The 27,273-nt window shown below is 43.3% G+C and overlaps 2 protein-coding genes across 7 annotated transcripts in view; both read right to left on the reverse strand.

Moving 5' to 3' along the window:
* The window catches only part of LOC137604934 (nck-associated protein 5-like), a 39,505-nt gene extending 20,046 nt beyond the window's left edge, over nt 1–19,459 (reverse strand). For all 5 annotated transcript variants that reach the window (XM_068329188.1, XM_068329187.1, XM_068329185.1 and 2 more), the window contains exons 1-7: nt 18,862–19,459; nt 11,897–12,032; nt 8,373–8,463; nt 7,784–7,939; nt 5,407–5,475; nt 4,555–4,593; nt 3,923–4,042 (exon numbers count right to left, since the gene is read on the reverse strand). In XM_068329188.1, coding sequence (XP_068185289.1) covers nt 3,923–4,042; nt 4,555–4,593; nt 5,407–5,475; nt 7,784–7,939; nt 8,373–8,463; nt 11,897–11,925 — 504 coding nt within the window. In that variant the 5' untranslated portion in view covers nt 11,926–12,032; nt 18,862–19,459. The remainder of the gene's footprint in view (nt 1–3,922; nt 4,043–4,554; nt 4,594–5,406; nt 5,476–7,783; nt 7,940–8,372; nt 8,464–11,896; nt 12,033–18,861) is intronic.
* A 403-nt stretch (nt 19,460–19,862) lies between these two features.
* ftcdnl1 (formiminotransferase cyclodeaminase N-terminal like 1) lies at nt 19,863–26,795 on the reverse strand. Of its 2 annotated transcripts, none has more exons than XM_068329750.1 (6): nt 26,654–26,795; nt 25,140–25,300; nt 24,526–24,618; nt 24,249–24,404; nt 22,850–23,038; nt 19,863–22,748 (listed from the first exon to the last, which is right to left on the reverse strand). In XM_068329750.1, the coding sequence occupies exons 2-6, from the start codon at nt 25,252–25,254 to the stop codon at nt 22,312–22,314; spliced, it is 990 nt and encodes a 329-aa protein (XP_068185851.1). In that variant the 5' UTR covers nt 25,255–25,300; nt 26,654–26,795; the 3' UTR covers nt 19,863–22,311. The 2 variants fall into 2 exon arrangements, with proteins under 2 accessions (XP_068185851.1, XP_068185850.1); XM_068329749.1 differs by lacking the exon at nt 26,654–26,795 and adding an exon at nt 26,049–26,209 and having other exon boundaries at nt 19,864–22,748.
* Nucleotides 26,796–27,273: the final 478 nt, after the last annotated feature.

Here is a 27,273-nt window from a genome sequence, read left to right on the forward strand (position 1 = left end):
AAGAATTAAAGCCAGAACAACTTCATTTAAAAACTGTTTTTACAGCATCCCAGGAATAAACTTAAACGAATAATAAACTTTTCGTACCACTGTTGCTGTCTGGATGCACCCCCATCTCATAAATCCCCCTAAACACAGTGGATACGACCATAACCACAACTCAAATGTTATTTGGCTGCACAGCAGGTGGCCACAGCGAAATCAAACTTTGAAATCAGCGATTTAAATGCGAGGCTCGTTCTCATAAGTTTTGTTTGCGACTTTAGTGGAGACAAATAGAACAGCTGTAGTTAATAGTCAAGCTTTAGGCATGAATTAATTATCTTACACCACTAATGTGGGCTCCTCCATAACTTGAAATGCTGCATTAGTGAATCAATGGTAGCATTTGGCACATAAAAACTATATTATATTTCCTCATGCTGCTGCAATGTTGTGTTGTATTGTTTTATTTTGCTCTGCATTGTAGGAACAACTTATTGGTGCACATTAACACCAAATGACAAAACAGCTTATTTTGCTTCATTTTTTGATTATTTTACTAGAGAATCCATAACCACAGAATAGGAGAACACGTGCAAATGTGAAATATTTCCAGATTAAAACGTAGTCAAATGATTTTAAAACGACCGAAAACACCCGCAGACAAAAACAACATGAAGACAGAAAGCATTAGGACAGCATGATTTTGGCCAAAGATACGACCATCCCAGAAACAAACAGTATATTAACAGTAAAAACATGTGTAATCTGCCACTCAGGGAAAATGTCAGCATGTGCAACCCTTATTTGCAGCATCTCAGCGCCGTTCCTTTCAAGTTCTCGTACAAAGACAGAACCCCTACTGGAGTCGGCAAGTTTGACCTTTCCGGAAAAGGTTGGGGATGGACGCGGCGTTCCGCTCGGCTAAACTGGCAGCATGCTAAATGAACTGTAGTGGGAATTCCTAAACTTTCCATGAGAATTTCAGGAAAAAAGTTATTTCTGTTAATTAGTAGCGATCACAGAACGATCCCCTGAATGCAGAGCCTTCATCAGAGGAGAAGAACCATGCCGAGAACCCTGACAATCCAAAGAGATTGTCTGAAGCAGCCTTAAATCTGCTGCCTGCCTTTGGCATCATGATTAAGACTCTCTGCTAGAGGCAGAAGAGTCCATTCATTAGAGTTTGAGTGGTTGAGAAAACTTTTAGATGAGTTCGGATCGACGTTTTGACTGAGACAAAGGAAGAGAATCAATACAAACCTAAATTTAATGCTTGAAAATCAACAACAAAATCTTTCCCTCTGTGCCAATGTCTTCTGTCTTGTGTCGGTTTGTCGTATCTTTCCTGTGTCTTTACCTCTGACACTTGTCGTTTATTTTTTCCCAACTGTGTCCCTTCTGTCTTCTGTTCCCACCTGTGTTCTACTGTCTCACAATCTCAGTGCCTAAAGTCTGATATAGATTGTTTTCCCCTTTCAGAGCAGATCACTGTTCCTGGTATTTTAGCTTTATTTTCTTTCCTGCTTCTGGTTTTTGGATTTGGATCTGTTGTTTTGGACTGTTTTTTTTTTCTTCTGAAACCTTCTGCTTTATCGACTCAGAAGCATTGATATTGAAGCTCTGAGTCATTCCTCCTGGTATCGGTATTGTCTCCTATCATGGACCTCCGTTTTTCCTAGAAGCTTCAGGAACTCCCAGCCTGTTGCATTGGACTGTCAGAATGTTAGATCCATCAAAACAGAATTTTAACACTTTTTTTGGTTCACTTTTTCTTTCAGCAATGTGTCCTTATATATTAATTATCATCTGTATCTTGAATACTAACCCAAATATATATCGAAAATACCTTTTTTACTCCTAAATCAATTCCTGTTTCTACTCATTTCCAATAAAAACACAAAACCTTTGAGGAGTGAGGGGCAACTCGACCACATCAAGACATGAAAATTTAGTAGCTCTTCAACCCCCTTCATTTTGAGCGTGTTGTGTTTTGTGTGTTTTCCTGTTGGCACGATGACACCGACAGAATTTGCAGTTCAATACCTCAAAATTTCTGTCAATTACAGATAACACCCTTATGAATATGAAGGGCCAACAAGCTGGGCTCAACCATCCATATCAGGGCTTCTCTTGAAACATTCATCTCAGAAAGAATCATCCGTCCATCAAAAGTGCCATCTTCCATCAATTATGCGAGGCGGAGTCAGACAATTGACTTCAGATTCATGCAGTCAGCTTCACTTGAGGAGATTTGTTTCAGCCGTTGCAACACATCTGATTTAGACGTCTGAGGAGGATAAAGTTATTTATCACTGCATACCCTGGGGAGATTCGATTCTTGCTTGTGAAATCCTCTCATGAATTATGAATTATTTGGAGATATTAGAGCCGTAACAGGTCGAGTATGCGTGAAAACTTCAGCAGGTGCTGGACTCGTGGCCTGGTGGACACAGCTGCAGGGAAAGGGCGTGTGACGCCGAGGCCATGCTAGAAAGCTGAGGTTTCACCCAGAATATATAAAGTATGGAAGAAGCGAAAGCAACAATCTGATTGGCTTGAGCAGTCACAACAACAACCGACTATCCTTAATTAAATCAGATGTTTGGAAAACTGACAAAGCAGAGGGTCTTTTGGTGTCTTAACCACCTTGAGTCTTGGACCTGCTTGAGGTTTCTGACTGTTACAAGGAAATCTTTCCTTACTGCTGTCTGTTCTTCTTCATGGGGGTTTGTTGGGTTTCAGACACAGCCCAAAATTCGCAAGTGCTTTTCTGACTCGTGAAAATTTGTCAAGTTTTTTTCTGTGTAATCCTGTTGGCAGGCAGGCAAACTGACACCGGCGAAAACACAACCTCCTGACCGCTATAACAAAACAAATCTGTAAGTCCTGCATTATTAATCGCCCATCTCATCATTCACGCTTTGAACATACATTAAAACTAAGTGAATCTGATCAGTTTAAAATGCATCTGGCCGGCGCTGAGCGCTCTCATTATTGTTAGAGTGCGATCAAAGCAGCCAAATCAGGCCCGGCAGCAAGGTTACATAAACAAACCTATGCATCACAGTCTGCAGGGAGAAAGGGTGAAAGTTAAAATTGATCTTTACAAAGTGCTGTCATACTGAATATCAGCGCTGCCATAGAGGGAACAAATAACTGCAGTTTGTTGCTCCACTAGAAGCTCTTGAAAGGTGAATAATTTCAAAAGATGCATGAGGATCAGCGCAACGGCAAACAATAAGTTTATGTGAAAGTGGTGTTAGATAAATAAACGTTATTAGCATCATTGTTTAGTTTTTAATCCTAACTGTTCTGACAATAGCTGTCCAAAATTAAAATATATCAGTAATATTTGACTTCTTCTTTCTTCCTGCTGGCATCTTGGTGACACATCTGGGAACCGACCCGTCTTTAAAGCTTATATACGTGCAGTTAAGAGTAAAAGTCAGCATCTGAACAATCATGACGGCTAACAGCGCTACAGGTTGTATCCAATTATCCTCCAGACCACTACTCTACGGTTCAGGGCATTCCAATTAGAGCAACACTTCTCCAAATTCTGACCTGTCACTTTCCGGCTTCGGTTGGATCGCAGACCAGGCTCAGCATTAGTTTAATTTCTGACATGATTAGCATAAAATAAGACAAGCAACTGGGTACGGTAATGCTTGTTTCATGACCTGTAGTGCACTCTGCCAATGCCACCTCGACTGCAGAACTAGTTGGAGGAAGGTGGTGAGGCGTAAATGAACCATTTTCCCGTAATAAACCTGCACATCCCAACAAATTAAAGCGAGTTCTGGGCAGATTTCTTCTGCTTTGTGGTCGCTTTTTTAAAAACTATCCAATGGTGAGAACGCTGCTCATCTAAAATTCAAGCAGCCTTGAAGCGGAGTCGGTCTGTCAGCGTGTGTTTGTATCCTCCATGTGATCCTACCTGGGAGACAGGAGTCGTGGACATTTTGACACGCTGTTGAAACAGCACGCTTAGTATTCGGTTCTGCTGCTCCAAGTCAAAGACGCGAGTCCGCAGCTTCACGCACTCCTCTTTCAAGTCCTAGAAACACCCGAAAAACAGGAGACGCATGCATTACTGGGGGTTGTATTTCAGAAATACACCTGTAGTTACATTATGTAATATGTAATACTTTGGAGCTATTATCAAGAATGCAAACAAATTAAACACATGTCTGTTAGCACAGTTAGCTTAGCTTTAAAGACCTGTAAATGAACCCTGGGAGTTGGTTCACATCATATTTACATGATAGGCCTCATAGATAGATAGATAGATAGATATATACTTTAATGATCTCAAGGGAAATTCAGGTGACATCTGCTCGCAAGAGATACAATAAATACAATAAATACACACATGACAGAAAGTATAAGTAACATTATATACATGCTGTTACATAATTTCCACCAAAGACTCAACTGAACTCTACTGAAAAACTGTTTAAATGATGGTTTTTAATTGTTGTCTCTATAGAACGCTCATGATAATGCTAAGTTCTCTACCTGACCTTTACGGCTAACTAGATTGATCGTTCAAATACTAAGAAGACGAACCTTCTGTGTGAGGAGAGCCTGGACCACCTGGTTCGCCACCTGATCAGACAAAAAGGAAGCAAAATTTTTTTATTTTTTTTAAAGCTTTGGGATTATTTGAAATCGGACTTTTGGTGAGGCAGGCAGACAGCGACCGGTGGAAACACCATCAGAGCGAATCTCCAGGGATGAGAGATGACACCCTGACAGGATGTTGCATCACACACTCACACAGTTTTATTGGAATCTGTCTGCAGTTAAATGTTCTACTCAACGTAGCACATAAATAAACCATAATACAGCCCATGCATGATCTATACTGGAATACACACCCTGGAATAAATCTGAATGAAAGTCTTTCACGAGTTCCTCTTTGTTCTGACAGACTTGGTTTATCCTGATGTTTTTATTCCATCCAATTTGTCGAGAAAGTGCGAAAAGATAGATTTTTTTATTTTTATTGGGAAGATAAAACAGCATCATTTCTGACGCTTCCTTCCTGTTTATTCTGATTTCTGAAGAGGAGGCTTTTATTATACCGTGACACCGGAGTAATGATAGGTTTCATCTTCTGAGTGTGGCGAAATGATTTGCCTGCACTCCTTTTCATCTTTCCATCAAAACACCTCAGCTCATTCAGGCCCTGACAGAAAGCCTCCTGAACGCCACGGGAAGATTAATATGCAGAGGAACGAATCCCGCAGAGGAAATGTCTGAGCTCTAGAATACGTTAAATTCTCATGGGCAGTATGGCAGGACGGAAAAAAATAAAGTGGGGCAGTTTGGCCAGAGGGAAAGAAGGGTAAGAGACGGAGAGACAATTCCGGTTATGTAGAAGGAAATTGAGAGCGTTGGCAAGAACACGACGCTCACCTCGTCCAGGCAGCGCTCATACTGCTTCCTCTGGTTGTCGTTCTCCATCGACAGAGCAGAGTTCTCGGCCTGAACAGACAAAACAAACACAGATAAACCCAATGAATTACAGTAATTGCTTTGGAGAGGTCGGTGGAAAGAGATGAGGAGTTGGCCGGAAGGGGCTTCCTCCCTGCAGCCCCACGGAGGAGAACGATGGTTCCAAATGAACGACGCTTTAAATGTCAGGAGTTTCTCGACGGCGTCCCGCGGACCCGTGAGGCTCGGCAGGAAACACAAACCATTCCGGGAGCTGACGAGTTGACTTTCCAGCAAAATGATTAATCCAGTAAATCTTAAAGCGTGGTTTTACCTGAGACAGTTTGTTTTCACTTTAGTGCTGTGGGCGAACAACGGGAGGGTTGGAGGAGATAGCCCAAGATAATCACCACGGTACTTTAACCTTATCCAATGACAAGTTGCTGAAATAATACTGATTACTATCCTGAGACGATGAAGCACACAACAGAATCAATTTTTTTTAGACTACCTTTCTCAGAACGGTGTTTAAAAACCCTCAGGGCTTGCAGACAGGTTTTAGCTTCCAGCTACACCTTAACTCCCAAACGCTACCGCTGTGAAGACGCCGCACATTTCCACATGAGATTAATTGATCTCAAAAGGATTATATAAAGATATAAAACCTTGATTTATTAGAATTAAAGAGCTGCTTTTGCATCTCCCCTCACTTAGGAGCATCTCATTTTTGCTCAGCACAATTGATTTATTTTTATCTTTTAACCCTTTGTTTCGCTTCCCAGAGCATCATTTTTTCATGCTGGGTTGGATGGAAGGTGCTCAAGTGTGCCGTATCGACTGGAAAGCTGTTTCCAACTTAATGGAACAGCTCGCCGTGTCTCTCCAGCTCAGCTTTTAAAGTTTATTTACAAATGTGGTGGAAAAACATAAGCAGCCACCATGAAGGCGCGACAGCATGAAAACCCGCAAGATACACTCGGGATCAACGAGAAAACTGAAGCCATTTAAAGCAGAGCCTTATCCTGAACAGTTCGTCCGATTTTTCCTTAAGTACTCCATCGTAGCAAAACCACGTGAAATTGAATATCGCTGGAATGACGTTCAATCATTTCCAATAATTCTGAAAGCATCCATGCTTGTGATTACTCCAACTTAAGCATAATTAATGTCATCAGGATGCGACGTTCAAGTCTGTGCAAGTTGAACCTTGGAGTCATTCATATTCAAATCTCGCCTTGTATTGATCGATCGGTCAGTTTCATCTGGAGGCTCTGCTCGGTGTTCTCTCAGGGGCTTTTAGCAGAGTCTTCGCTCAGCATGTTATGAATTGTTATTTCTGAATACGCCAGGCTGTGAAGGAAATGTGCATGCGGACGTAGCATTAAGGTTGGGACACTGTAAGGAGGATTTATTTCACTAATCACTAATGGGTGTAAGGGAATAATATTCTCTGAAAGCATAAATCACAATTAGTTCTAATTTAAAATAAAAGGATGCCATGATTCCTTATATTTGTTATAAGCTTTAAAATCAAAATCTATTTCTTTCTCCTGGATCTCATATTCTTCATATATTCCAATAAAATAAGAAAAATAAACATCTTTTATTCGATAAAATCTCATCTTTCTGGTGGCGCCGGATTTATTAATGACTCACACCTCCAGGTTCGAACCATCGCACCTGCAAACGTCTCATTCAGGCGTGACATCCAATAATAACCCCGATCACACCTATTCTCACCAGTAACAGGAAGGACGGTACCAACAACCACCCGAACCGCTGAAGGACAGAACCGCTCCGCGTTGAACTGGTTGGAGGTCGCGGTGGGACAATCCGACCTCTCGACAGATGGTCGGTCTCGTCACCTTTTCGCGAAGCGTATGGTTCGTTCAACGAAACATCGACTCTGTCGCGTTTTAATTACCCCCTCCTGGATGTTAATAACATCCTCTGCTGCTGGTTCCTCCCTGATTACCATCTGATGGAGGGAGGGTAAGGGTTTCACCTGTCTCCCATCTCCCTGGTGTTTCCAGACGGAGCCGGACAGATTCAATGAATCAGTCACACCCTAACTGATAGACCTCGGTCTTGAATTATTTTTATACATGTTAGATTTCCCAGATGATGTAGCCCTCAGCTACAACTTCCAGTAAGTCCTAGCCAGTAGAATCCTGGGGAAAAAAAACAGAATTGAGCGGGAGCTGCTCAATTATGCCAAAACTCTTACTAAAACACGCGTAATCCAATAAAACATGGTCTCTGTGTATCGATCCATCCTACATTTCAGGGATGAGAGGAGTGATGGAAAGGGGGGAGTACTGGGGGAGGAGGGGGAGGCGGATCATTCAATCCACTTTACCTCCAGGGCTCTGAGGCGCTCCAGGAGGGGATTGCCGTCCTTTGAAATTTCCCCCGATCCTTCGCCGGCCTCGGGCGAGGCGGGTGTCTCGCCCGTCGTCTCTGTGGGACCCTCCAGACTGTCCTGCTGCTTCCACATTTCCTCCAGGAGTTTATCCTGAAGCAAACAGGATCAAAAATCAGTAACCAAGGTGTGAAAATTTACTTCCTTATCAACAAACAACAAAGTCTGGGGCCTGCCCAGAGTTTCTTCCTCAATGAAGTTGAAAGAAGGAAATTCCGCCGATGTCACTTATGCTTGTTCTGGAGAGTCCCGTTGGGTTTCTCTGTTAAAGTGCTTTGAAATGTCTGCTGATGTGATAAATATCTTAAATTCTACCAGCACCGCTAAAATACATTTGGCTGTTACCAATATCATCGTGAGATGATGACTAGAAGTCCAAAACATCTCAGGGAACTTTCTGGAACATTGACTGAAAACAAACACATTTCCCCGACCTTCTCCAAACTGCTTCTGTTGTCTGAACCTGTAAGTTTCCTCCTCCCTGCACCTCCAGCACATAAATGATGCATGGAGCTCCTCGCTGTACCTTGTAGGCTTTCATGAGGTCCAGCGGGTCCACCTGAGGCCCCTCCAGAGAGTCCTGGTTCTGAAGCAGCTTTTGCACCGTCTCCTCCATGCTGCGTTCAAGAAGAAACCAGAATGAAACACTTAAAGAAGACAGTTATGTAGATATCGACTGAATGTTTGCCCTTTGCTAAAGATACTAAAATTACACAATGTCGTGCTCAAATCCTCGAAATACAACAAAGCAGTTTACAAAAGATGACGCAAGATGGGCCACAGACCTTCACTCTCCTGGGTGTTTTATGCAGGAACTTTTTTATTTGTCACCGCTGAAATTGATGTGAGCTTCCACTCTTGACAGTGTTTGGTAGAAACTATCAAACAATCGGTCCTGTACACACATCTCTGTTATCATTAAGATCGCTGACCGGCCTCGCCGATACGTAATACTTTTTGACAAGGCAGATAGCAAACGGGGAAATGAACAATCTCTGCAGGGCGATGTCATTTTTCTGGCCCAGCGCTTGCAGTAATGAAGCTGCTAATTGGATGCTAAGGTACAGAATTGAGGGGAAGTGAAGCTGATAGACCTGTTGATGGCGCTTCTCACCATAAAGGGACATTTCGCATTAATAATTTACGCTGACACCAGATCAGCGGCTCCAGGGACGACTCAATCCGAAGTGTTGGGACTTTTCCGCATCCGTACGCGATGACGGAAAGCAATTTAGCAACGTTGATGATATGACGAGCACCTCAGTGAACTGTGAACTGTCTGCAATGAGAAGCCAGAGCTGTTCACAATTTACAGATTGAAGACTTGATTGCTCACACTCTACGTAGAGGAGTTCTGCCGGAACCTGAGGTCCTTTCGAGCTAACGCCAGTGGTCCCGAAGGATTAGTTTGAAAGTTCTTCCAGGATTGGTTATCAGAGAAGAAGTGGAATGTTCTGAACTGATGGAAAACTGTTTAAAAACAAAAAAAAACAAAAAACAAAACAAAAAACAAGCGCTGACCAACAGTCTGCGACAAAACAGCAAACTGTTTGGCGGGAAAGGTGAAACAAAAAGCTCAAAGGGGCTAAAATGTTTTCGGAACTCAGTGAAGTGATAATTCAGACATTGATTTCCGATTTTAACTTGACTACAAAATTGGAAAATGACCTAAAATCCAATCTGATCGATAAACATTTCAGTTTGACGTAAATTTAAAAAGACGATGACACCAAACGACTGATTTCAAATTGGTTTTCTAATTGTTTGTATTGCACTGGGCTTAAATTCACGTCCACCTGGGACTTGTAAAAGTTTGACATTGATAAGGATGAATAGAATATTTCATATTGAATGTATTAAAATGAAAAACATTTGACATTTAGATGGTTCTGGCATGTCCGTGTGCTTCTGTCTGCTGTTCCCCGTGAGCTGTGGATGATTGATGGGCGCTGACTGACCGTTCATCCATGTTGGACACACTGACATTTTGTCCTGTCACTTTTTCCCCCCAACCCTACCCCCCCGGTCTGAAGCATGTGGCGAAGCCATTAGCACTAGCTGCTTACTGTGAGCGCAGTCACAGTCGCTGACCTGAAACAAACCCGGACTAAATGAAGCCAGCGGGTGAGGAAGGAGGAGGAGGAAGGGGGAGTAACACGTCTATGATGGTTGGGTGTCTTGTTGTCAGACAGGAAGTACTTCCTCTTGACCATTTTGTGGAAGTCAACAAGATCCTTTCAGACAGAAACCTCCGCTTTTGTCGTCAGAAGAAGTTTAAGACGAATAAAAAGAGCGAGAATTAGAATATTTCCAGAGTATTGGGGGGGGGGGCACCGTGCCCATGTCAAGGTTCCACGAGGTTCCCTAACTGCCTCCGGTTGCAAAGTGTGCTTGAGATCTAAATTGTTGTTAAAAGTGAAAAAGATGTGCAGAATCTGCATCACCGATACCAATGAAGGAATTAACCGTGGCCCCGTAACAATAAATAAAATTACGCTGCAGTGCAACATGGGTAACGTCTCTGCGCTCCAGATGCTCTCTCCTTCAAAGCTTTGGCTCATTGCGCTGAAGTCACACAAGTCGGCTGGATTCCTATCAGAATTCATGTTATTCCCAGTAATATTCCATTCATCGCCTCCACCCTCTCAGCCATCGCTCACCCCACAATGCACTGCTGCTACCGATGCTCGCCGGCACCGCTCGTTTAAAACGAGGCTAACCATATGGGTCCTCCGTGTCCTCAGTCGTGGTTTTGTGATTGGGCACTGAAGGGAAAGTGGGTCTCTGCCTCCCGAGTGGAACATCATGAGCAGCTCTCAGAAAGAGGAAAAACAAGTTCCGGCCCTATCGGGGCCTTGAACCCCCCTCCCGGTCCCCAGTTTGACGGAGACGGCGCCGGCGGTCCAATTCTACCTCAGCCTCTTTATGAGGAACGCGGCACGACCACGACACAACACGCTTATTAAAACCGCTTCCACAGGATGAGACGAGCTCCCCAACGATGAAAGCAGCGACCGTCACCGCTTCAGTCGGCGCTCATCTTTTATTTATACTCGCCGGATCGTCCTCGGTTTTTCCAGCCAATTACAGCGCGGAGAAAAGAGTGTAATTAGCAAACAAAAAGTCGTGCAAATGCAAAACGAAAATACAACTATGTTTAATAAGATGTCGAAAGGTGAAGGGTTAAATTTTGTACAGCTTTAGTGCATCCATGTTTGCAGTGGGGGGTGGGGCGTTCTTCCTGCAGGACCCATCATGCACCACAATGCGTACGTACGAATGAATGACCTCCTGACCGGCGTGTCACCCTGTGCTGACAAAAACACCTAGTTACCCATCTCCCCCAAAAAATGGGCAGTGGTTCAGATGTCCTCTGGGTAGATGGGGGGTGTGGTTGGGGTGGGGTGGGGTCGCAAATCACTGGGCACCTAATCTCACACCTCGCTGAACATATGCAGATGGGATTGAATTTTAGATCATCAGAGGCCATTAGCAGTTGGCTGGACAGATTTTGTTATTATTTCCCTTCATCGCGCCGCTGCTGGTGTAGATCGATAAGTTGTGGCGTAGCGTTAGCCTCGCTTAGCATGAGGCCGACGCCCCTAGAGTCAGGCGATGAAGCGGCATAGGTCTTTAAACTGAATAAACAGGTTATCTTCTCTTCAAGACGTCGCTTACAATAAATTTTTATTAGCCAGCTAATAGCTTCCAAGATTTAATGATGCAGAAAAGGCTGGATTGCTGGGTCCTCCAAGCTAAAGCTGTTAGCATGTAGCATAAGTTAATGTTTCCTGCATCGTTCTCAGGAGTTAGAAGAGAATTCAGAGATAAAATTGAGTTTAATTTAAGGAAAAATGCACAAATCCAAATAATGCTGGTGATGAATTAATGACAGTTAGCATCGCAATGCTAACTTTAATTCCTCTACTGTAGTTTTTGGGTTGACATGGCAACCCCTTCCTCAACCTCCAGGGCCCCTCCTGCACCACCCGGAGCGATGCAGGTGGGGTATTAGCTGTGTTTAGCTTGTTGCCGTGGTGAAGATGCTACCTGGAGAAGTGCTGCTGCAGTGTCACCATCTGCCGCCCCCCCTGCAGCGACTCGGCCCCCTCCCTTCTCTCCAGGCCCAGATGTTGTTTGTGCTCCAGCTGGGGATTATTATCACGGATCAGCCTCGCCGGCGTCGCTGCAGGGGGGGAGGAGTAAACACAGTTAGCTTGTTGTTAATCTTGGATATTATAATCCCACTGAAAATCTCAAAGATACAGCACATCTGTTCACCCCCCCCCCCCCCCAAAAAAAAAGGGACAAAGTGTCATAAAGTTAACTTGCTTGGAGAAGATGAGGATCAGTCTCCTCCCTCCTCCTCCCTCCTCACACACTGTACTTTTGGATTAGCATTGATATCCGTGTTTCCCCCAAGGAGACAGGTGGTGAGAATGAACACCCCCTCCCCTCCCATTATGACAGAAGGGGTCATTTTAGAGGACAAATACCTGTAGATTTAAAATCTCATAGCAGCATTTCAGAATGATATAACAATGAAATTATAATAATAATTACTGATAATAATAATTTAGTAATTTCCCCACTGTGGGACTAATAAAAGAATATCTTATCTTAATAATACCTTTCATTTGTATTATTGTATTGTGTTAATTATTCAATAGGATGAGGAGAATCTGGTTTGAATGGGAGATGAAGATCACCCTTGATCATCCCTTGTGCAGATAAACAATAAAAAAAACAAATATTCATGTTTCCTTTCTTTCAGGTCTGATTTTCAGTCCACAAGAGCCTGAAAAAACACAACGAAAAAAAAAAGATCTGATAAAGGGTTGTGTTTTCATTTCTAAAAGACAAATTCAAGGATAAAAAACTAATTCTACAAATTCAGGCTGAAACCAGGAGGTCTGGACGATCTGAAGCTGCAGGTTATTGTTTGAGGCGCTTTGTGTTGACGCGAGTTTTGAGTCTGTAGCGCCATCAAGCGGTGATTGGGGATCACTGCAGAATTTAAAATGAGAATTGAAGTTGATTTTTCGGTTTTTTTTAATTAAACATTTGTTGGTTAAAAAAATTCAGCAATTTTGTTAGAAGTGATTTAAAATAGACTTTCCAGCTCACTTTTAGCTACTTAAAAGTTCTTAAGGTGCTTCGAAATATTTTTTACCGTTGCGTTGAAATCTGTTTCTTCATTTGAAATGATTTGATCATTTTGACTTTTGTTTTTGATTATTATTAATACTGTTTAGAGTTTTTTGTTAAAATTATGTTTTATCACGTGATTACTTAATAACTTTTTCAAATACATTTTAGCATAAAAACTGTGTTTATATTTAAATAACTTCTTTGTTTTAACATGTTGCTTTAAATTTCAAGTTTTGTTTTTTTTAAACAGATTTCATCACTTAGTTTTAAGTTTTAGATCTCTTATTCGTCATGTCACCCATATGTGATTTACTTTTAAAATTATTTTATTACAAAAAATTTCCTAATCTTTACCAGTGAATTCACTTCCTTCAATAGTTTTGATTAAACACTGGATAAAACGTTGTTTTTTTTGTTGTTGTTTAGGTTGTTAGTGTCAATGATATTCAACAAGATATTGAAATTTTAAATAAATTTTTTTTTTTAAAAACACTTTCTCTAATTTTTTAAGACCATAAAAACGGGATAACTCACACGCAGATGAACGCTGTTGATCTTTTGTTATCCATGGGTGATGTAAATCCAGATAATCCTAATCTAGATTAAAAACGTTTCTAATCTCATAAATAGCTTCTGTTATGGAAACCTCGTCTGACCAAAACGTTTGTGCACCAAACACAGATTTTTAAAAATATCCTGTAGAGGTTAAACTTATATTTGTATTAAATTTAATTACTGATTAAGACACGACCTCATTCGTTTGTTTCCGTCATGAACGTGTTTGTCACTGTTTGTCCAGTAGATGGAGATCTTCATTCATTTACTGAATCATTTGAATTTACGGCCTTCTTATCGGATGATTTGTATTCAGCCACATCCACACAGGGAAATGAAGGCGGCTGTCAGCTAAGTCTCAAGTGACCTTTAAACGGGTCACGTGATGCTCATCTGAAGGGAAAACACAAGATCTTTTGCAGCAGTTCCAGGTTACTGGTCCACATTCACAGCCGTCCACTCATCCATCCATTTCCCTTTGGTGTCGTGGGGGTGGGGAGTCTGACCCGTTTCACATTGTGCAAAAGGCTCTGTACATCCTGGGGAGGTCACCAGGTCATGATGAGCAGACAAACAACCATTCACACTCACGTTCACACTTACTGGTGATGTGGAGTCACCGGGTTCAACCATGCTGTAGGTTCTTAGACTCATGGGGGACCCATGTGGATTCAGGGGGAACAGAACATCCATGCAGAACAGCCGGAGGAAGGCTTTACTAAATAAAAATCACATTTCTCATTCTGTCCTATTATTCATTTCTTTTACAATGAACACAAAGTACAGCAACAGCAGGAGGTTCTTCATTTAATGAACAGTGTCAAGCCGTTCTTTGGGTTCTACAGACCGATTCAGAACAGAGCACGGTTCTGTTGTCTCTGTACAGACAGTAGCTGGGTCCATTCAGACATGGATCACAACTGGACTCACAATAGAGACAGAAATATAGAGGATTTAAGCAGCGACACACAAAGCATTTAGATGACACACACACACACACACACACACACACACACACACACACACACACACACACACACACACACACACAACACAAGTAAAGTCATAGTATCAAAAGCAGTTTTACAAAATATTTAAAGACAATTTTATTAGCAAAAGATCAAACTAAATTGGGGCAATATGACCTGTAATATTAGAAACAAATTCTCAAATTGTGAAACCAAGACTCAACATGTCATCAGTCTTTAATTTTTTTTATAAATGCAGGTCGTTATCAATTCTGAAAGTAAATAGTTCTTTATTTGCGCCATCATCACATACAAAGAACCAAACGGGATAGCTGCAGTGAGGTGTTCACCACTAGGTGGCGGTACTGAAACACCAACAGATGTCAACTCTTCACTGATTCCACAGAAGAAGATGATGATCAGTAAACATTTGCTTCAGGTGTTATGTTATGGATCATAACAAGACGGATGCTGATCTAACCACGTTTATGAGATAAGTACTGTTTATTTCATCATTAATTAATTAGTTTACATTCGATTTATACGCCATAACCCACATTATATTGTCACCGCCACCAAGGTTCAAGGTTCAAGGTATGGAGCTCTGTGGATGTTTACATGATAGTTATCACATTACTTGATTCCTCGCCGTAAAAGTAGAAGTTTTAGACTCCGTAAACGCAAAAAGTACGCTTTTAAAACATCACAAAAGTATCTGTGAAAATGTATGAAAGCGGTGATTTGTTAGGTACTTCCTAGGTACGACTGGTCTTCCTGTTTTGCATGATTTTATGTTCCGCATCCTTGTTGTTATTCTGACATTTATTTTATCCTTTCCTGACTCGAACACATTTTGTTGATTTTGTATTGCTGCTGTCAAAGTAATTTTAAATTCGCATTTTATTATTCTTAGTTTGATAGATAGGGAGGGGTGTGTGTGTGTGTTTTTTTATTCCTAATAAGCCTTGGGGGAGGGATAACTTGTAATGCATTTACGGAAAACATTTTAAAAATGTGCGTTATTGCTTTATTTAATTTAATTTTCTACAGTTGAAACAAATTAAATTATTTGTACTACGTCTTCAAGCTAAAATATTATCGCGATATAATTGGTGGTCACGGACTTTCCATCAGATGATTTCATCCAGTCAGCGTTATTCTTCCGGTCCTGTGGGCGGGGCTAAGGGCTCTGCGTCACCGTCGCAGGTTGTTATTTACTGCACGTCTCAATCATAATGACTCCGGTACAGCAGGAAAACAAAGCTGTCAAGTGTTGACTGGTCGACCTCTGAGGCAGGAACACACCCCAGTGTAAATAGTGTAATTACACGTCTTCCTTTTGGGTGGGTGAGGGGGTAAATTGGTATAATCAAGGCAGCAATTCAGCCTCTGGCATGTATGTTGGAATGAATTAGGACAGGGGCTGCATGAGATTTCGCCCCCTGGGTATTTAATGAATGCATACTTCTTGCCCCAAATCACATCCTGCTGATATCCTGGCGAGCCAGTCTTGTAACTGTACCGTAAAGAGGCAAAGAGGGAGATGAGTCATCTGGGAAAGGAGCTGAAAAGAAGCCCTGTGGGTACTTTTACAGCTATAATGCTCTGCTGTTATATATGTTATACGCAATGCTCATTAATTTCATTTGAAAGTCATAACTGTTACAGTATGTACAGCTTTGATAGAGCAGGATAATAAAAGCTAATGAGTTGCTAAAATAAGTCATAACTGATTAGGATTTTTATTTAAAAGAAAGAATACAGAATATAAGTATATACTACAAAATAAAAGCACTTTTTTTGCTGTCAATTTTAATTCCAGTCCTGGGTGACGTCATTGGTCATAATTGATTTTGGATAATTGATCTCTGAACCCTCTCCCTGTGGCACACCCCTGAAACCTTTGTTAGAACAGTGACTCCATTTTTCATCCAAATCCTTCTAGCCTCCTTTAGGTGAAAGAAAACAAGAGTAGCTGTTAAGTTAGCAGTTTACATCAGACAATGTTGTAGCTGTGACTAGCATGCTAGCAGCTTTAGCTTTATATGCACTTGCTGAAGAAAGATGAGCAAATGGGTAGGTGATGGTTTAGGGAGGCAGACAGGTAGGCTGTCTGTCCAATCAGTGATTTGATGGTTTTCTTTAAAGTCTGTAGACACTGGACTTTTTTTGTGTCAAAGATTTCAATTTATAGAGATTTTCCCTCAAAAATACTAAAATGCCTCTAAAGTAAGACCAACCAGAGCATCAATTTATGTGGAAAACATGGAGATTTTATGCATCCCTCACTGCCTTCACTCCGTAAATAGTCCCTGGTTGAGATATTTTTAGCACAAGCTATTTTTTATGCGCCCTTGAAGTTGCAAAGGTTCACAATGATGCTGTTTCCATTCTGTCGTTCTCAGCCTCTCATGTGTGTCTGCAGCAAAAAAAATTTTTATGGAACAGTCAAGTTCATCCTTTGATAGAGAGCTATTTATTACTGATTGGTTTTTATTACATCTTTTATTTATTCAGGGAATGATTCAGCTGAGAAGGACTTGCTCTTTCCCAGCTCCACCCGTTAGACTTGAACACACGCTGGAGATCGCTTTATGGGTTTACTGGTGTTATTGCTGATGTTTTCTTTTGGTTTTGTGCAACAAAATTATAAGATTTTTATAAATGATTCAAAATTTATTTTCAGAAGGCCCTCAAAAACACTATATTGACCACCAGAGCATCTAAATCTGCACCAATGGAAGCACAAAATGAAAGAAAACACACAAACACATCATTATCGTCCAGCTCTGCAGCTCTGCTGACCGTTCAGCCTCCTTCAGCTCATTATTTTAGTGTGACGGGTCAATCAGAGTCATCCATCCATTCACGGCCAACACAGTGTGTACAGTATGAACCCATTGTACCCAACACACCCAGCGCCAACTGGTAGCGTTAGCATCTAGACACAAACCACAGCGCAGCAGTTAGATGTTTTACGTTTGAAACCACAAGCCGCTAACCTGATAGCAAACTGCCCAGTTCTTCCTTTAACGTCCAGGCTAACGCTAACACCTTTTGGCCGGCATCGATAGCATTAGCCTATCTGCTCCAGTGGAGGCAGCAGACAAAGGTCTGTGAACGCCTCGGTACGATGAGTTCAGGTCACGCTGGTCTCCTCCTTTTGAAGGAGGTGATTCACCCTGAATGACCCCGGCCTGCTGAAGAGGAGGAAGAGGAGGGGGTGGAAGAAGAAGATGAGGAGAAAGAAGAGGATGAGGAGAAAGAAGAGGATGAGGAGAAAGATGTGCCGGGCGAGTTCCATTAATCTAAAAACACCCCAGCAGAAAACCCCCGTTTCATTTTTGCGCATAAAGACCTTTATTTGCTGATGAAGCTGACATGCTTCATCAGCAAATAAAGGCATCAATAATTAAGAATGTGAATTCTAGTTACCATGTTTAAGTTTCAAGTTTATTTTTATATAGCCCAGATTCACAATGTCTCAAAGGGCTTTACAATCTGCACATGGACGATATCCCTCTGACCTTTGTGCACTGCGAGCAGTACGACCCTCACATCGGATAAGGAACAACTCCCCCCAAAACCCTTCTAACAGGGGAAAAAATGGATGGGAGAAACCTCAGGAAGACTGCAGAGGAGGGACCCCTCTTCCAGGAGTGGACAGACGAAGCAATAGATATCGCATGTACCATGGCAACCACTACCGATGTTCAAGCCCGGTTTGATCGACTTTGAGAGTTTGTGCGAAGTTTTGATCCGACCTGATGAAATAGAAGGCGTCTCTCCAGCGAAGCGGGGTCACCTTCACACCTACCTGACCTGCTGACCTTTTGACCTCTGGCGTGACCTAACATGAGGTCACGTGAGCTAAAACTGACCCGAGCTCAGCTGTTCTGACTCTTTTCATGTTTCAGCTTCAGAGTAAAGGAAACTTTTTCCTCCGTTTCCGTTCAAAGCACAACCCTGAAACGCTTTCAGGGACAAACGCCGGATTAATATTTTATTCAGGTTTTCTGTCTGTGCCATCCTAGCCTACTTTCCCTGGCTCTAACGTGGGTGGGGTGGGGGGGTGAAAGGGGGGGTTACTTGTTGCTCTGGTATCTCTGAGGTCATGCATTATACATGGAGCCGATCTGCACGGACCACGAATGCTCGCTACGGAAGCCTGGAAGGAAACGCTTCTCCATCTGCGTGTCAATGAAGAGGAAAAGATTTCCACAGCTGTAGCGGTTTGAAATACATGCAACACGCAGGCACGTGCACACACACACACACACACACACACACACACACACACACACACACCATGCATCAGCGTGTAGGTCGGAGCATCCTTACCCTGTTAAGTGTGTGTGTACGTGTGTATCCACGGAAACGTCAGCAGAGGCAGCGGGCCGCGCTGTGTCCACCGGGGCGCAGGACGCACCGCGTCCGCATCACGTTCACAGAAACACCGATGCGCACAGGCAGGACCCCGAGATCTGGGTCAGCACCGCCGGAGACATCCTGAATCAGCGGGGGACGATCGCCACGGAGACGCCGGCCCGCGTGGATCCTAACATCCAGCCATCCTCCGTCTGCCGCCGCTCGGATCCAGACGCGATGAATTCCACTGAGGCGCAAATCCACCAGATTTGTCACATCCACGCACGACGACGGCTCGCAGCGAGACAACAAATGTCTGCGCGAAGCATCACCGAGTGAAAGCCTCCTCCTCTTCCTCCTCCTCCTCCTCCTCCTCCCATTCACCGCTCCCTCTCCCTACCCCCGTCCTCCTCTGATGGTCGCCCGTGTTTCCACGTCGCTGCGCTCCCTCTCTTCCTCCCTCATTCTCAGCGGTGTCTCAGCTCCGTGCCCAGAGGATGTTGAACATGTGTTGAGGGTGGGGGTTGGGGGCTGCTGACTTCATAGGTGGCAGGCTGACAACACCACACTGATAGGTTCGAGGGGGGTGGGTGGGGGGGTGGCCGCGGCGTCAATCCGGATCCGGTTTGAGATCCAATCTTCTTTTTTGTCTTCCGAATGGAACCAGAAGACGAGATTAATCCCCGATTGGTGGGAGGAGGAGGTTGTGTGTGATTTGACAAGATCACTGTCAGCTTATTTAACAGCCCAGCAGGACTGTCAGAGGGAAGAGAGGAGGGGGGGGGGCAATTTTGCAGCTCAAAAATGCGCCTCCCCCCACTACTTAATCCCTTTTTTTCTCGGAAGACAAGAGACGCGCATCTCTACAGTAGGAGAAAAGGATGTGGGAGGAAGCGTGTGTGTGTGTGTGGGGGGGGGTAGAAAGAGGAAGGGAGGGGGAGTACAGAGGAATGAGCAAGGAGTTGTGGAGGTGGGAGGGGGGGCGCTTTGTAATATTTATAGAATGCTAAAGTGATGTAAAGAAAAGCGCTCCTGTTTGGGTCACGTGGTCAGCGGCTCCTGAATGGATGTTGAAACGTCCCGATAGGGCAATTGATCGAGAAAATGAAGGGCTCGTTACGATCAGAAGGGCAATTAAAGAGGGGGGAGGGGGCATGACTAATTAGGTCGTGTGGAAGAGAGGATGCGAAATGATGTGTTTGTTTCTTCAGGAGAGGATGAATGTCTGAAAATAAAACTAGTGGAGCTGACATATATATTTAATACCCCCCCTCCAAAAAAAACCCCCAACATGTTCAAGTGTGTGTGTGTGGACCAGGATACCTCTGGGTTTATCCTGTGACCTAGATTGGGCCTTGATGCTCCCGAGCCTGGCAGGCGGAGTGTGTGTGCGTTTTTTGCGTGTGTGTGCGCGTATGTGTGTCATCCATAGAGTAAATGCGTGGAGATGCGGAAGAGAGGAAGGATGTGTGTGTGTGTGTGTGTGTGTGTGTGTGTGTGTGTGTGTGTGTGTGTGTGTGTGTGTGTGTGTGTGTGTGTGTGTGTGGATGGAGAGGGTTGTGTGCGCACGCGTAAAACGCGCGGCGGCGCGCATTGTGTGGCTAAGAGCCTCAGCTGGATGACACACACAAAGAGGTGAACCTTCACGCAGGAAGCCACGCACACGCGTGATAAAACCCGCACAGCCCCAGCAAAAAAAAGAAAAAAAAAGAAGGGGAAACCTTATGTAACTTCAAATAAATAATAATGAAGTGGAAATGAGTCCACGGGTAGTGTTAAAGTGACGCGAGGAGGGATCGGAGCGCGTTTAATTTAAATTTAGTTTAATAGAGAGGCAGGAAAAAAAAAGAATCCTGGATTTTTCAAAAAACATTTTAAATAAAAATCCGGATTTACCCGTTTTAAATCTTATTTCATTGAATTAACTTTCTAGCTGCTACTTGACGCGTAGCTGAGATGAATCGGAATGTTTGTAGTAGATCCAGAACTGTTTTGTTGGCCTGGTGCTCAGTTTAATGCATATTTAATGTGAATGAACACCTGAATGGAATGAATATAATCTGAATTGTACTTCCGGGATTGCGCGTTTGATTCTGGATGAGGTTTGGATGAATTTAAAAGCTTTGCGCTCTGCTGGCTCTGGAACCCTTCATCTCATGCTCTCATTCTGCTTTTGTTCCACATCCATATAGCTCAGGATATTTCTGCCAAATCCATACCTCCATAGACCGTGAATGTGTCGCTATTCAATGCATTGTGCGTGGCCTTATGTAAGGAATGAGTGGAATCATCTCGCCCCAGTTAATTCCAGACCTGTCCTCTGGCCAAATTCATCTCCGTTTCATTTCTACGGTTGATCCTGAGCGTCAAACCGACTTAAACCATCAGTGGGTTCAAACCGGTTCCACTGTCGTGTTTGTGGAAATGTAGCCAAAACCCTGGATGTTTCTGGAAGATTCAGGCGGTGGGATAAAAATAGCAGCTTCACACACAGATGGCGAGTCTCCCACGGAGTCATGCTTGGAGAGGATGATGGTGGGAAACGATGGGAAAAGACTGATCAGCAGTAAACACCAGCTGGATGCAGACAGGAAGTGACAAACATGAGAACGGATAAATTTCACCATGGAGGATGATTCAATTCATGAATGAGTAAATGTTCCCGGTTTTCACGTGTTTTCACGTGTTACTGTACATAAAAAGCAAATTTATTTGGTTTTAGAGATGGTAAAGATCCCGCAAATATAAAGTCATGCAAAACTTGTAACCAGTTTCGTTAAAACTGAATGGAAATGCATTGGTGCTGATTGGTGTTCAAAGTTTGGTCTGCGGACCACCAGGGGTCAAATAGAGGCCTCAGCGGGTCTCCAACAGAATAGGGATTATTTTATAGACGCGGTAATTCCAATAAGGATTATTTTTGCCATGGGTTTCACACACTTTATGTAGTAAAGCTACATTATGGTATTACAGGATTTTATTTATTATGTGCTGTGTGTAGGTTCTCAGCTATCCAAAGCTGTTTAAGTCAATCCACTGGATGTTCAAGTTCTTGAAGACATTTCGTCTCTCATCCAACAGACTTCTTCAGTTCTGAAGAAGTCTGTTGGATGAGAGACGAAACGTCAAGAACTTTAACTTAAACAGCTTTGAATATGTGCTGTTTGGTGTCCTGTAATTGTTTGTGGTCAGTCTTAGGGAATAGAACTTTAGTATTTAGAGTAGTAACAACATTTAAATGACCTCAAATGGACATTAGAGATACAAATTTAATAAATCACCATTTAGGAACAATTCATCTTATGAAGAACCTCTCGGAACTGACGGTATGTTGAAGTGAAACCAGGAAGGGGTGGGGCTTAAACAAAACATTAGGTGGTTAAAGTGATGTCATACACACTCCAGGTGGGTAGGTCTTTATTCTCACATCCGGATCTTTCGCTGTTCTTTCCAGAACTCGGCGATCCCTTGACTCAGCGCCAACTCTGCCACGGCCCGGCACTCCTGGGGGGTGAACCCCACCAACGCCGTGCCCTTTGTGCCGACTCCTTGCCTCCCTGCCAGCTCAGCAACCCTGGCCGTGATGAGAGAGGCTGGAGGGTGACAGTACAGCTGGCCGCTGATACTAAAAGTCGGCCACGCCTCGCCTGCCGTCATGTGACCAGGTGGGCTCCCCTTCACGCTTTCCACGTTACAGGCGATTTCCACAGCACCCTCGTGTGGCAACGCCAGGACTTGCACCCCAGGTATGCCACCCAGAGTCGACTCCCTGATGGCCGCGGCGATGCTGCGTCCCACAGCGACGTCCTGGGTGTCGATGGTGACGTTACAGTTCATGACGTACGGACTGGAGCCAATACCTAAAGACGATCATCCAATCAGAACTGCTTTAAAATCCCATCTGTGATCTACTAGTAATCCTGGAGCCTCCACAGATTGGACTCTTCCATCTCTGACTCACCTGTGAGGCCGAACTGCTTCTGTGGCGGGGGCCCCACGTCGGCCCTGATGGCCTGCAGGTCCGGCGTCTTGGTGAACCAGCCCATCTCCTTCCTCCTCTGCGCCAGCCCCCGATGAAGAGGAGCATCCGCCCAGCCGAACAGGAAGGCGCTGGTTCCTGGGATGCGCTCCGTAAGTCCCTGAGCTACAGCTGCCCCCCCCCCCGACAAGAACAGACATGTCTGTTAACCACGTTTGATCACACACACAACCAAACACACCCAGTGGGAGGGTGGGGGGTTTACTGTAATTCAGACGCATGTTACATGCACGCATAAATGCAGCACAAAGATTGCAGGGCATGCTGGGATGTCGCTTATTATCGGCGAGACACGTGAGCTACGCCAGCTGGTAAACTGAAGCTAATCAGAATAACAGGACGCTAACGGAGTCACATGACGTGTCCCTGAAGACGCAGCAGGAGCTCATCAGTCGCCGCCTGAGATGAAGGCCGATTTCTACACAAACCAAATTAATGAGGTGTCAAACCAGATTATTTTACATTGTGTAATTACATCTGCCAGGGACCTGCCTACATCATGGCTTGTTTATTTGCTAACTAATAGAATAACCTAAAAGGTTCCTTATAAATTCTGTTAAATTGTCAAGATGTTTTCCTGAGAAGAGGTGATTGGGTTAGGTGTGAATTTGGACTTTTATTTTACTTACTGTAACGGTGTAAGATACAAATATATTTTCATTTATATTTTTATCTTAGACGTTACATCTGAAGCTTTCATGAAATTGATGGTTCATGTATTTGCACACGTTTTGTTAGTAATAAATTAAAAATCTAAACTTTTTGGGAAGATGATCAATAGTTATGCCTCTTAATGTGTCATAGCTCAACTAATAAATAAATGGAGCTGACGTCACTGACTGTGTTTTACTTAATGTTTGATGATACAGTAATCCCTCGTTACTGTTAATGCGTTCCAGGACCACCCGTGAAAAACGAAATTCCACGTTATAGCAACAAACTGTCGTATTTTTTACGGTAATTTAAATGTTCATGAACCCGCCCCATACTGATATTAAACCGCCTTCTGTTTTACCTTTTCACACACTTTGATAGACTGTTTAAAGCAATTTTGTGTTTCATGGAAGTGCGCTGCTTTCCGTGAGTTTCAATGCAGCGCACTTCCGGATGTCGTCAGCCAATAGAATGCGCGTAAAGTATCATGTGACTAACAGCTAAACATCTGCAATGTAGTGAAGCCGTGCATCTTGAAGCGTAAATAGGCGAGGGATTACTGTATTCCAGTAGGTGGGTGGAGCCGAAACGCCCCCCCCTCCATCTTCGGCTGAGGGTATGAACCCCCTCACGACCTTCTCCTGACAGCTGATGAACATCTTCTCACCCCGAGCCTCTCTGGCGCAGTCGTCCACTCCTACGTCCTCCCCCAGGGGGTAGATGGGTATGAGGTCAACGGCGCCCATGCAGGGGTGAACCCCCGTGTGATCACGCATGTCGATGAGGCTGCAGGCTTTCTCACATGCAGACAGAACCGCCTCCCCTGGAACAGGACAGAAACCATTTACAGTAAAGGAAACAAATAGAAATCTAAAATATTTTTTGTTTTTATGCAAATTTATGAAGACTCTTAAGGATTTTACAGAGGCGGTGAAAGGACTTACTGATGGAGTCGACGCCGGCCACGATGGTGATGACAGAACGGTTATAGTCGCAGTCGTTGAAGATGTTCAGCACGGTCGCTGCTCGTCTCGCCCCTGACGCAGTGGGAAAAAGCAGAAAATTAAATTAGAAATGACTTAAAATGACGTTTAAAAGATAGTTAAGATAAAGAACGGAGGCGCCCTAAAGCTCCTACAGACCAGGAGCATCATGGGAAGGAGAGGATGTTGGGAAAAACACATTGATTCAAAATAGTTTCTTTTCTGGGTATTTAAAAATCAATGATCATCACCTCCCAGAGACGTTATATTTTAATCTGTTAATATTTGTTATATTTTTCTGCAGGATTAAAAAAATCCTGAAGTCTCTTCCACAAAACTTGGAGTAGAGATAAAATATGGGTCAGAAAAGAAACCATATTTTATCCCTATGGATTGGGCGGATTGGGATAAAGAGGCGGACCCAATATAATCCCTAATTATGTAAAACCGCTTGAGTTGAATCTTCATGGGGTGGGGGTATGGTCAGAGATGGAGACCCGTGGTGCCATCAGGACTGGATTTCTAGAACACCACGCCGCCCTTCATCACATGACAGATGGCGGAGTGACACTTGCCCTCAGGCTCGTATAAAGCCGCCTTCGCCACCGTCTCCACCAGGTCCTTCCGGCGAGCCTCGGAGACGTTGAGCAGGCAGGCCACCAGTCTCCTGCCCAGAGAACCGGAGGCCATGTTTGTTCAGCAACGACCTTCCTCCGTCCGCCAAACCCCCGACCAGCTGGATTCATCAGGAAACAGGATGACAGAGTGATAGAATGTTCATCAGGCCAACATTTATCAAGCGGAAGTGATGCAAGATGATGAAGTTGAGATGATAAACAAGCATCAACACTCAGGAGCTCCTAATGTAGCAGCGTTTAAGTAACCACCACCCGGATAAATGAGAACCTGCATGAAAATCCTCAGTCGAATGTCATTAATTTGAGGACTATCTGTATTGCCTTGTTATTTCCATTCCCTTTCTTTGTCGTGATACATGTTTAAGGTGTCACCATGATAATTTGTTTTAATAAGTATTATTCACTGAATGGAGAATAACATCAACTCCCACTGTTCGTTCAATCTGAAAATACTTTTAATGATGGCGCCATCCGTAGACAGCCTTGGGATGATACTACTACTACTACTACTACTACTACTAATAATAATAATAATTAATAACCAGAATCAGAATAAAAACAATAATAATTGCTGCCCAAGTCTGAAAAAGTTCATATTTCCTTATAATCTAAACTGTAGCGGTTTTAAGAATGATTACCTGGATATGTCCCCCTAATCTATGCTGTATTTAAATATTAAACTGCAGCTACTTGCTGTTGCTTCTTAAATCAGCTGATTTTTTTTACGCAATTACAACATTTCAAAGTCCAAACTCGCGTAAACTCTTCGCTTCCTTTTTTTTAAATTTTTTTTTTACGGTATGCAGGTCAGAACCAAAACACAACCATAAAGTTTGGGATACTTGCGTTATGTTTGAAGTTTTTTCAGAACGGACATACTGGCGTTTGACTCAATGATTTCTGCAAACACTTGAGCACAAAGCTTGGAGTCGTTTCCGGCACCGGAGCCCACCGGGATCCGGGAACACGTTTCTCAAGTGGACTTCAGCAGGTTTAACCAAAGATGAGAAGTTAGTACAAGATCATTCACGTCCACTTGACGTAGTGGGTCGTCCTTTCGGATTCACGCTCCGTACTGCTTTGGGTTACGAGTTACTGAGTTTTTCTATCGCAACTTTAATGTTATTCTAAAAAAAATGTTACGTGTATGACAGGGTGATTAAAATGTATTTTGATTGATGATGTTATCAATACAAATAACAGGATATCCGGTTTGTCAAATTTGTAAATTGAGTTTCTCCGCGTGTTTCCGTCCGATCTTTGTTTACGAAAACGCAAATATCAATGTTTATAAATATGATTATCTATTAATTTATAAACATTTTATCGCACACTTTTTGTACTCGTACTGAACATGTGCTACACAAATAAAATAAAAATAAGTTTTAAAAAAATACGCCCTTTTCTTAACCTTAGACTTGAGCGGTGTGGTTGAAACAGGAAGTACTTACGAGTGAACGATCTCAACCTCATAGCCACTGATGTATCTTTGGTTTGAGGGGGAAAAAACAGACATGCGCAGAAGAGTCCTCCCGGGTGCCAGTTTGCTACTGGTGTTTTAGTTGAACAGCGCCTCTTCGTGGACAAAGAGACCCCAAACTGTTAGAACAAAATATTGTGAGTCAGTTTCTTCTGGAACTCATCCCTTATGGCACAGACGACGGATCAAACACAGTTTATCATGCTACATATTCCGCTACGACGCTGGAGTGGACAGTAGAATATATATACATAAATATATATACATATAAAATCGGTCGGTCGGTCTAGCTGCCGTTTGTCTCCACATGATGAATATGAACCACTGAGAATTCTTTAAGTTCTATTTGGTTCATTTGATTATTGAAATTTGCTAGTAAAGGTCAGTAATCACAAGTTCTTGTGATTTCAGGGCCCTGGCATCATGCCATGGAGCGAACCGACCTGCAGAAGCCCTTCCTGCCACAGGGAGGCGCTGACGGCATTCCCTCAGACTTCTCCCTGATCCTGAACCCTCGGGTGTCCCACTTCCTCAAGCGGATCACAGATATGTTCTGGCCCCCCGGCGGCCCCCGGGGGGCAGCGACACCAC

The sequence above is a fragment of the Antennarius striatus genome, chromosome 12 (genome assembly GCF_040054535.1).
Source record: "Antennarius striatus isolate MH-2024 chromosome 12, ASM4005453v1, whole genome shotgun sequence".
NCBI classification, from domain to species: Eukaryota; Metazoa; Chordata; class Actinopteri; order Lophiiformes; family Antennariidae; genus Antennarius; species Antennarius striatus.